At 63.7% G+C, this 10,731-nt stretch overlaps 2 protein-coding genes across 2 annotated transcripts; both read left to right on the top strand.

Annotated features, from left to right (window-relative positions):
• Nucleotides 1–140: 140 nt before the first annotated feature.
• LOC105759208 (epidermal differentiation-specific protein-like) lies at nucleotides 141–2,622 on the top strand. The gene has a single exon (XM_012573419.5). The coding sequence runs from the start codon at nucleotides 1,371–1,373 to the stop codon at nucleotides 2,427–2,429; it is 1,059 nt and encodes a 352-aa protein (XP_012428873.4). The 5' UTR covers nucleotides 141–1,370; the 3' UTR covers nucleotides 2,430–2,622.
• An 891-nt stretch (nucleotides 2,623–3,513) lies between these two features.
• Nucleotides 3,514–9,659, top strand: QARS1 (glutaminyl-tRNA synthetase 1). The gene is made up of 24 exons (XM_030283152.4): nucleotides 3,514–3,692; nucleotides 4,039–4,186; nucleotides 4,273–4,382; nucleotides 4,489–4,564; nucleotides 4,838–4,902; nucleotides 5,120–5,173; nucleotides 5,297–5,354; nucleotides 5,443–5,514; nucleotides 5,683–5,768; nucleotides 5,984–6,070; nucleotides 6,178–6,277; nucleotides 6,395–6,473; nucleotides 6,597–6,705; nucleotides 6,786–6,916; nucleotides 7,043–7,135; nucleotides 7,264–7,401; nucleotides 7,475–7,562; nucleotides 7,640–7,783; nucleotides 7,855–7,959; nucleotides 8,341–8,433; nucleotides 8,653–8,780; nucleotides 8,973–9,039; nucleotides 9,238–9,363; nucleotides 9,466–9,659. The coding sequence occupies exons 1-24, from the start codon at nucleotides 3,549–3,551 to the stop codon at nucleotides 9,514–9,516; spliced, it is 2,352 nt and encodes a 783-aa protein (XP_030139012.4). The 5' UTR covers nucleotides 3,514–3,548; the 3' UTR covers nucleotides 9,517–9,659.
• The last annotated feature ends 1,072 nt before the right edge of the window (nucleotides 9,660–10,731 follow it).

Here is a 10,731-nt window from a genome sequence, read left to right as displayed (position 1 = left end):
CCTTTGGGGGACAGAGGTTTGAAGGGAATAGGGTTCAAGAATTCAGGGACACCTGGGTTCCTCTCTTGGGTGACTTGCAGGGGAGAGGCTGTTGGAGCAATGGGGTCTTCATCCGTCTCCACCACAGGATGTGGGTGCCTGCAAGCTGTACCAAACCCCGGTGGGACTGGGGGCCTCATGCAGCCAGGGGCTTGCCTTGCTTATCGGTCCCAAGAGGCAGATTTTAGGCCAGAGGCTTTGACAGTTTTGTCTGTCCCCAAAGGGTGGGTCAGGATCCAGCTGTACCCGACTGGGAGCTTTTCGTATCAGCTTTGTGGCTCTGCACTCCATGGACTGTGCTTTGGGAACAGCCCTGGGCTGGTGAGGGCTGTGTGGACATGTGGATCAGGCAGCCTCTGGGCATGTAGCCAGAAGAAGTCAAAGGCTTAACCTGGCCCAGAACCTGTGAGCTGCCTGAGCCCTGTTTCAGCAGGGTGCCAGCTAGGGAGTGCACGTGCCTTGTGCCCCACACCAGTAGCTCCTGGGGAGGTCAGCTCCAGTTCATGCCATTGGAACCTGCATGGAGCCCGGAGGAAACCACCAGCATGCTGTACTTGGAGTGGCTGCCTTCCAATGCCTCGGTTTGATGTCGGTGTCCTGCTGTGCCCGGCATCCCACTCCGGCAGTGCCTTGGCCACCCCATGAAGCGACAAGGGGGAAAAAGTGTTCCCATCTGTCCCAGCCATCCTCAGAGACAGGGCTGGAGCAGTGCCACCATGCCAGGTGTCCATATCCAATTGCTGGGGTCACCAAGGTTCCAGACGGTCTTGCTTTGGGGCGCCAGGTTGCCCCACCACGATGCCCTCTCACCCTAGTGGGGTGAGCCAGCAGTTCCTGCCCCACCGGCAATGCACACTGTAATTAGCACAGGCAGGGCGGAAGCATCACTGATAATTGGGGTGACTCTTTAGCACAGAGCCTCACGTGCCCGGGGCACGGCAGGACTTTCCGGCAGGGCTGGTCTGTGGGACCGGCTGGCATCCCGGCGTTTCCACCACTGTGGGGGCCTGGCTGAGTCCCCAGCACACAGTGGGGACAAGGGCTGGGCGCAGGGTGCGGGGGCGAGCATTGTCATCGCCTTCGCTTCGTGCTGCAGCACGCCCTGGTCCCACCACCCCTTCCTAAAAGGCACAGCTGTGGGGTGTTGCCAGCACAGAGCGAGAGCACGGAGCCCAGGCAGGAGGCAAAGACAGAGGATAAGAGTGCTGAGGGCTGCTGGGGTTTGCTTTTGCTTGCTGGGCTTTCCTCACGGGTCTCCTGTAGCACGCCGTGACCCCACAGGAGGGGACACAGCCCATTGTGCCCTCGCAGGGGCACGCAGCCACGGCACCATGAACCGGATCACAGTGTACGAGCGTGCCAACTTTGAGGGGCTGAGCCGAGAGTTCACCTGCGACGTGCCTGACCTGCACGAGCTGGATTTTGGGAACTGCATCGCCTCCCTGAAGGTGGAGGGGCAGCCATGGATTGCCTACACAGACCCCAAATATGAGGGGGAGTCACACGCCTTCGAGGAGGGCGAGTACCCCTCTGTGGATCGTCCCAACAGCTTCTCGGCACTGCGCCTCGTGCACCATGACCTGGGGGACCCCCAGATCACCCTCTACGAGCACCCCAACTTCCAAGGCGCCTGCAAGGTGGTGACAGAGGAGACCAACTTGGCGTATGGGTACTTCAACGACCGGGTGGCCTCCCACACGGTGCAGCGAGGCGTGTGGCTGCTGTACCAGCACCCCGGCCGGGGCGGCTGGCACTGCCTGGCGTGGCCCGGCGAGAATCTCGCTGACTACAAACTGGAGCTGAACTTCCAGTCCCGGCTGTCCCACCTGCGCCCACTACGGCCTGGGCGGCCCCTGGTCTCAGCACGTCTCCTGTGGGAACAGAAGCGGGTGGAGGAGGAGCGGGAGGTGCTGGTGGATGAGATTGAGGGGGTGAACGAGACAGAGTCGGAGCAGGCGCTGGCAGCCAGCAGCAGCCGGGAGTACGGCACCACGCTCTGGCAGAGCTTCCACTTCAGTAATGCCACGAGCCTCAAAGCCGGGCTCTCCTTCACGCTGACCGTGGAAGCCTCCAACATCTTCACGGTGCAGAAAGGGCGCAGTGAGAGCAGCACTCGCCGGCAGCGCGTGGAGGTGCAGCTGCCGGCGAAGATCCCCCCGCGCACAGCGCTCAGCATCCAAATCCTTCGGAAGGAGGTGACACTCTCCGTCCCGGTCCTGCTCACCATCACCCAGAACGAGAGCGTTCGTACGGAGATGGGCGAATACCGCAGCGTCTCAGGTACCAATGTCAGTGCCCGCTACAGCTTAAAGCCACTGCCAGCTACGGGCAGGGAGCAGGCAGCCACCAAGGGGACAGACACAGTGCCTGGCACCAGCATGGAACTATAGCTCTGTGCCGGTGCTAAGCAATGGCTGTCCCCTCCGTGGCGTGGGACTCACTGTCACACCAGCGTTGACTCCAGCACCCACCCATGGAGGAGCCAGGACCTGCCTTGTCTGGTTGTGTCCGGTGGCTCTGGCTGGCAGGACCTGCTAGTGCCTCCTCCCACCCAGTATTTCCAATAAACACCTTCCCCTACCACTCGAGGCTGCTGCTACTCGGGCTGAGGTGGGAGTAGGATGGATGGGACATTGGGCTTGGGGGGACACTGAGCTAAGAGGAGACGCCAAGCTGTGGGGAGGGGGGAGGTACTGGGTTGGGGCAGGGACTCCTGGGCTGAGTCAGAAAACGAGGGGTTGTGGAAGACACCGGGCTGGGGGGGCACCGGGCCGGAAGAGCTAGAGAACAGCAGGCTGGGGAAGCTGGCGGGGCAAAGGGAGAGCTGGGGACACCAGACTGGACAAAACATCGGAGGGGGCGGGGGTGACAGGAGGACACTGGGCTGAGGCAGCCAAAGTTCCACCGGTCTGGGGAAGCCTGGGACAGGGGAGGAGGGAAGAGTGCGGACACTGGGTTGGCAGGGCCAAGCGACCGCGCACGATCCGGGGGTGTCCCTGCCCCGCACACACCGTGCTGAGGCCGCCACCGCGACCCGCTGTGCATCCCGGGACCTTGGGCACGTGCATCGCCACGGGCTCGGCGCAGGGCCCGTGCCCGGGGCCGCCGGGGCAGGCGGACACCCGCAGGCACAGCGGGGCCGCGGGCACCAGCCGCGGAGCGCGGAGCGCCGGGACACCGGAGCGGCGGGACACCGGGGCGGCGGGACACCGGAGCGGCGGGACACCGGGGCGGCGGGACACCGGAGCGGCGGGACACCGGGGCGGGGCCTGCCCTGACCCCGCCCATTCCCGCCCATTCCCGCCCTGGCCCCGCCCCCGGCCCCGCCCCCACGTGGCCGCCGCCGCCTCTGGGCTCTTTAAATGATGCAACCGCCCGCGCGCCGAGCCCGCCTCCCGCGCGCCCATTGGCCCGCCCGGCGCCGGTTTCCCTAATCCCATTGGTCAGAGCGGAGCGCTCTCACTGCTGATTGGCTGGGCGTGGTCCCGCCCCCGGGCGGAGGCGGCAGCATGGCGGCGGCGGCGGCGATGGCTGCGGAGGAGGTGGAGGAGGCGCTGGGGCTGTTCACGGGCATCGGCCTCAGCGAGGCCAAGGCGCGAGAGACGCTGCGCAACGGGGCACTCAGCGCGCTGCTGCGCCGGGCTGTGCTGCAGGTGTGTCCGGCGCGGGGCCACACCCTGACCCCCGAGCTCCAATACCCCATCACCCCCGTGTCACCTCGGGACCCGGCCACCCTGGGAACTCGCTACCCCGATATCGGTGGCACCCCCGGGATCCGGTAACCCGATCCCCGGTGTCACCCGGGTACATTGGCACCGTGGTCCCGCTGTCACTCCCTCGACCCCCGCCTTCCCGGGACCCCCCGGCTTCGCCTCCTCCCGGCCCCGCCGAGCGGCCTCGGCCCTTGGCACTCCCCTGTCCCGCTCCAGCCCCCGGTGCCGCCGGTTCGCCGGGGCTCGGGCCCTGGTCCTGCCCTGACGCTCCCCGGGGCGGTGACAGGCTAGGAGCGCGCTGGGCCCGGCGCTGGACAAGGCCACCGGGACACTTCTGTACAACACGGCCGCCCGCCTCAAGGACCCGAAACACCTCGGCTTCCTCGTCGGCTACATCGCTCGCAGGGAGATCCTCACCGACCTGCAGCTCAGCGGTACCGTGCGGCCCCAGCCCCTGCCCGGCCCCAGCCCTGCAGGCCCTGCTCTTCATCCCTGCTCTTCATCCCTGCTCTGTCCCCAGCTGCCCTGGAGTACGTGAGGAGCCACCCCTTGGAGCCCCTGGACGTGGCAGACTTTGAACGGGCTTGTGGTGTGGGGATCTGCATCACCCCCGAGCAGATCGAGGAAGCGGTGAGTGGGGCTGTGACCCTGTGGAGACGGCACAGGGGACACTGGACTGGCTCCTGCTGTGCTCCTGCCTGCCTCGCTCACCCCGGTGTCCCTGTGCTGCTCCCAGGTGGAGGCTGTGATCAGCAAGCACCGAGCAGAACTGCTGGCAGAGCGCTACCACTTCAACATGGGGCTACTGATGGGTGAGTGGCAACACCGGGGCAGCCCCTGCCTGGTGCTGGTGGCTGTCACGTCCCTGTGCCTGACTGCCAGTGCCACTGTGCTCCCCCGAATCCTGAGAGCCAGCCCTTTGCCACGGGGGGATGTCATCCTGCCAGATCCCCCACACTGGCAGGGCCATAGTGCCCAGCAGCAGGGACAGCCCTGGGGCAAAGGTGTGGCATTGTGCATCAGCCCCTGGCTGAAGCTCCCCCGGGCTTGGGCCCTGCCCCTTGCCCATGGGTGCCTGTCTGCAGGGGAGGCACGGAGCCAGCTGCGCTGGGCAGACGGGAAGACCATCAAGAACGAGGTGGACCTGCAGGTGGGTGCGAACTTCTGTGTCAGGTGCTGCTGTGGTCCCCTGGGTGTGCTGGGACAGGAGTGGGACCTCTCAGCCAGCCCCTTAGAGGGCCCAGCGCTGGGCACAGCCTGCCCCACCTAGGTGCAGGCAGGGTGAGCAGAGTGATGGCTGGACAGGGCACTAGGACACACCTAGTCCAGAAGCCTTTTTGGCTCCTGAGTTTGTCACTCCTCTCCAGGTGCTGCATTTGCTTGGGCCAAAGACAGAAGCTGACCTGGAAAAGAAGCCAAAGGTAAGGAGAAGAGGAGGCTGCAAACTTGGATGATATTTTCTTGCAAAGTGTCCGGGCAGGATCCAAAATAGCTGCTCTGTGCTGAGCTGCTGGGCACTCAGCATGCTGTGCTGGTCTCTGCAGGTGCCAAAGGCCCGTCTGGCCCCAGCAGAGAAACAGAAGGTGGCTGTGGTGGAGAATGGTAAGAGACCATTTAGTTCCTGCTGCACCCGCTTCCCAGCTGGGCCCTGGGAGCTGTGATCAGGGAGCTCAGCCCCACCTCCCTGCAGGGGACATGGGCACAGAGACTCAGTCACTGCTGGAGCAGCTGCGAGGAGAAGCCCTGAAGTTCCACAAGCCAGGTGAGTGCGAGGTGCCGCTGCCATACATGGGGCCACTCCACTGGCTCTGTGCCTGGTCCCAGCTCTCCGTGCTGCAGAGGACTGGACAGGTCCTGTGTCCTTCCCCCCTGGCTGCTGGGCTTGGCATGGTAAGGGCAGTGCTGCAGCCCTGAGCATCCTCTGCTGCAGGAGAGAACTACAAGACTGAGGGCTACGTGGTGACACCCAACACTATGGCCCTGCTGAAGCAGCACCTGGCAATCACGGGTGGGCAGGTGAGGCCATATCCCACAGCCCAGCGGTTCCACGTCAGAGTGACACTGCTGGGGTGGGTGGGGAGCACACAGCTCACAGGGAGAGGCAGCAGAGGCAGCCCCCACACAGCATAGGGGTGCTGCAGGATTGCCAGGGGCTCATGTCAGTGTCACTGGTGTCAGAGAAAGTAAAAATCTTCTGTTGAAGGACAAAGATGTCCCCTTTGCCTCTTCAGGTACGGACACGCTTCCCTCCTGAGCCTAACGGGATCCTGCACATTGGCCATGCCAAGGCCATCAACTTCAACTTTGGCTATGCCAAGGTAAAAAGCACCAAGCCACCCTGTCCCTGCCTTTCCCCGCTGCTTGGCTGCTGGCCTGGCCCTGTGGTCCCTCAGGGAACAACTGCTCACTATCTGTTCATCCCCAGGCCAATGGTGGCGTGTGCTTCTTGCGCTATGACGACACCAACCCCGAGAAGGAGGAGGAGAAGTACTTCACAGCCATCCGGGAGATGGTGGAGTGGCTGGGTATGGCTGGATGGGGAGGGCAGGATCGAGGCAGGTGCCATGGATGCTCTGCATTCAGGTCTTGCAGCTGGACCTTTGGGGTTCCTCCAACCTGTTCCATGTCACCCATCCCCACAGGCTACCAGCCTTATAAAGTGACACATGCGTCGGATTACTTTGACCAGCTCTACACCTGGGCCCTGGAGCTCATCCGCAGGTGAGCGTGTGGGGCAGCAGGAATGTGCTGGGCTGGTGTTGATAACTTTGCACCATGGTCAGGGCTCCCCCTTGCCCAGGAGATGGGCCCCTCAAGTCTGGTGATGGCATTTCCTCTCCGTAGGGGTCAGGCATATGTCTGCCATCAGAAGGTTGAGGAGATCAAGGGCCACAACCCACCACCCTCGCCATGGAGGGACCGGCCTGTGGAGGAGTCACTCCTGCTCTTTGAGGTATCCTGGTTGGGGCAGGTGCTTCGTGCCTGTGGGCTCTGGATCTGTGGCTCAGCTGACAGTTTCCCCTCTCTCCACAGGACATGAGAAAGGGCAAGTTTGGGGAGGGGGAAGCCACGCTGAGGATGAAGCTGGTGATGGAGGATGGGAAGATGGATCCCGTCGCCTACCGTGTCAAGTTCACACCACACCACCGCACTGGGGACAAGTGGTAGGGAGGGCCTGCCATGTCCTGGCACATATGGTGGGGGTGGGTCTGGATTTCCTGGTAGTAAGGAGGTATCAGGAGTGGAGCAGCACTGTGCTCTGCCCTGAGCCGACTGCATTTGCCTTGCAGGTGCATCTACCCCACGTACGACTACACACACTGCCTCTGCGACTCCATCGAACACATCACGCACTCCCTCTGCACCAAGGAGTTCCAGGCCAGGTGAGCACCGTGCATGGCATGGCCCAGGGCTGAGCTGAACCTGGGAGCAGCATCTGGTGGCTGCCAGAGTGCTGGGGGGCAGCACGTCCACGTGGCTGAGCTGGGCTGGGCCTGTACCTCCCTTGCAGGCGCTCCTCCTACTTCTGGCTGTGCAATGCTCTGGATGTTTACTGCCCTGTGCAGTGGGAATATGGGCGCCTGAACCTGCTCTACACCGTCGTCTCCAAGAGAAAGATCATCAGGCTGGTGGAGACAGGTGCTGTGAGGTAGGAGCAGGGCCAGCTGCCACGATGGTGCTCACCCAGATCATGCCTGGTTGTCACACTGGTGTTTCCTCAGGGACTGGGATGACCCACGTCTCTTCACGCTGACAGCCCTGCGCCGGCGAGGCTTCCCCCCCGAGGCCATCAACAACTTTTGTGCACGGGTAAGCCTCGGGTAGGATGGGACAGGGCAGATGGCTGCGTCCCCTGGCCAGCACGGTCACAGCACACTGCTCCTCAGGTTGGTGTGACAGTGGCCCAGGCGACAATGGAGCCACATCTGCTGGAGGCTTGTGCACGTGAGGTGCTGAATGAGCAGGCCCCCCGCGCCATGGCTGTCCTGGAGCCTCTCAAGGTCACCATCACCAACTTCCCTGCTCCAAAGGTGAGACTGCTGTGGGCTGTTGTGGGAGTGGGGTTCCTTGAGATTGGCATTCAAGCCCTCTTTCTCTCCAGGCACTGGAGGTCCTTGTGCCCAACTTTCCAGCCGATGAGAGCCGTGGTTTTCACAAAGTGCCCTTCCACCAGACTGTCTACATTGAGGAGACAGACTTCAGGGAGGTGAGCCAGGCCCACTGGAATATACTGCCCTCACTGCTGGAGCTATAGCTTGTGCAGCAGGAGCCTGGCAGCACTGCAGGTGGTGTTGGCGCTGCACACAGAGGTCACAGGCGGGTGTTGAAGGCATGTATGTGACTCCCAAATGGGCCAGCAGCTCTGAAGGGCACTGGGCAAATGCTGCCCTCAGCCTGGCCAGGACATGTCCAACCAATTTTTCTCAACCTGGCCTGTCCTTGGGAACATCTCACAGCAACATGGAGTTCAAACAGCCCTGGGATCACTGATCCCTGGGATGGCAGGAGTGGGGGCAGAGAGACATGCGAGAGGGGGGACCTGCTGCCCATGCTGGGGCCCCTCATGCAGCCGTGAACTCTCTTACAGGAGGCAGACAAGGGCTACAAGCGCCTGGCCCCCGGGCAGCCGGTGGGGCTGCGCCACACTGGCTACGTCATCACTGTCCAGAATGTCATCAAGGTGCGTGGCTGTGGGCACTGGTGACACGGGGTTGGGCTGTGGAATGTCAGGACATGACCATACTCTGGGCACAGTGAGGGCTCAGGCTGCCTGTGTGGCTGCTCTCTGCCTGCCCTGTGCCTCACAGTGGGGAACAAGGTGTCCCCGAGATGGGGCTGGGGGTTCAGCCCTGGGCCTGCCATATGGGATAAGCCTGACAGCTCATCTCCTCTCCCTCAGGATGTCAGTGGCCGTGTCATTGAGCTGGAAGTGACCTGCACCAAGTCGGATGTGGCAGAAAAGCCCAAGGCTTTCATCCACTGGGTGTCAGTGCCCCTGGCCTGTGAAGTGCGGCTCTACGAGCGGCTGTGAGTACCTGGCTGCCAACTGAGGCCAGCACAAGCTCAGCAGTGCTGGAGCAACAGCACAGCTGTACAGCAGCAGGCCCTGCAGGGGTCTGCCCAGGCCTTTGGTAGGGAAGATGATGCTCTGGGGTCCCATGAGTGGCACTGTGTCCCCTCATTTGGCAGCTTTGGGATAAGACTCTTATCTCATGGCAGGTTTTTGCACAAAAATCCTGAGGACCCATCGGAGGTACCTGGTGGCTTTCTGAGTGACCTCAACCCTGTGAGTAGGGGCAGCAGCTGAGGTTATGGGCCCACGGGGAAGTGGGGACCTCCTGCACCCAGTCCTGAGGCACCCACTTCCATGTACACCCTACCCCTCCTGGGGCAAGGCCTTGCTGTGTCTCAAGGGGAAGAGGAGCCAGGGGGAGCTGGGCTGTGGAGAGGAAAGAAGGGTAGGCTGAGCTGTCCCCTCTGCCAGGACTCCCTGCATGTGGTGCACAATGCCCTGGTCGACAGCTCTGTCCGCTCCGCTCGACCCTTTGACAAGTTCCAGTTTGAGCGCCTGGGCTACTTCTCTGTGGATCCCGACAGTGAGGAGGGGAAGGTGAGCCCTGTGGGATGGGGGCAGTCAGGCAGCCTGCACACACATGTGCAAGCACCCCGTGCCCGCCATGGGGCTCTGAGCAGACCCTCTGTTTCTCCCCAGATGGTGTTCAACCGGACAGTGACGCTCAAGGAGGACCCTGGCAAGGCCTGAGGGACCCACTGCTGCTACACCATCGTGGTGTTGCTTCCTTGGGGGTTCTTGCACACCCCCAGTGCCACCGTGCCTTGGTGCTGTCCCCTGGGGTGCCCCACAGCATTGCCTCAATAAACGGAGAGCCCAGCCCTGTCCCTGCACTGTCACTGCCTCCTGTTCTCCTGCTCAGTCTTGGGGTGCTGTGGAGGGGATGGTCTCCTGTTTGTCCCCCGATGAGCCTTGGGTTGGCAGGGTGTGTGTGGGGTGTCTCCCTGTTTTGAGGGCACAGAGACTGCTCCTATGTGCTGTGTAGCACTGATGTGACCCCATGGGAGCTGCAGCTGCCCCAGCCAGTAAGGTTGGACTGGGGTCCAGGGTGTTGGAGTGGAATGGAGAGGTGTCTCCGGGGGTGCAGGTGGGGTGCAGGCAGGAGAGGTGAGTTCAGGGGCTGTGCAGGACGGCGCAGGCAGGGCACAGGGGGTGCAGGCAGGAGAGGTGAGTGCAGGGGCTGTGCAGGACGGCGAAGGCAGGGCACAGGGGGTGCAGGCAGGGTGTGCACATTGTGTACAAACACCGCCGGAGCGCCCTCCCCCCTTAAGGTGGACTCGAGCGGGGTGCTGCCTGCTCGGCTCCGGGCTGGGGGTCAGGTCAGAGGGGTGTCCCCGCGGAATTGGCTCGAACCCCGTGCCATGAGCCCCGTGTCTGTGCCCCTGGAGGTGAAGTGAGCGGAGGGAGACCCTGCCCAGCCCCACGGGCCACCTTAAGCGGGGCCGGGGCTGGGGAGGCCGCGGCGAACACATGGGCGCGTTAAAGCGGAGCCGGCACAGTCCCGCGGGGCCTCCTCCGCCTCCATGGGGACGCTTCGCTGCGCGGTGCCGCCGGGGCAGGGCGCAGCCCCTCCGCACGGCCTCCCCGCCCGTCCGGGGAGCCCGTGCACCGCCGGCCGGCCCCACACGGGCCCCACACGGAGCCTGCCCCCGGCGCTGCGCGGGGATGGGGCCGGGCTGCACCCGCATGCCGCGAGGGAGCGGGCGGCTGCTGGAGCCTCTCGGCGGCGTCGCTCCGCGGCCAGGCGGTGCTGCTGGCATCCCGGGTACCCCGGCTGCCCGGGCTCCGTCCCGGTCCCTCCGTGTCCCTGTCCCTGTCCCTCCATGTCCGGTCCCTCCGTGTGTCCCCCGCCTCCCGCGCGTCCCCGCGCCCCTCCGCGCAGGGCGCCCCCCAGCGGCCGCACCA

This window comes from Taeniopygia guttata, chromosome 12 (assembly GCF_048771995.1).
Source record: "Taeniopygia guttata chromosome 12, bTaeGut7.mat, whole genome shotgun sequence".
Classification (NCBI taxonomy): domain Eukaryota; kingdom Metazoa; phylum Chordata; class Aves; order Passeriformes; family Estrildidae; genus Taeniopygia; species Taeniopygia guttata.
The sequence above is the reverse complement of the archived record's forward strand: the minus strand, read 5'-3'. Positions and strand labels throughout refer to the sequence as shown.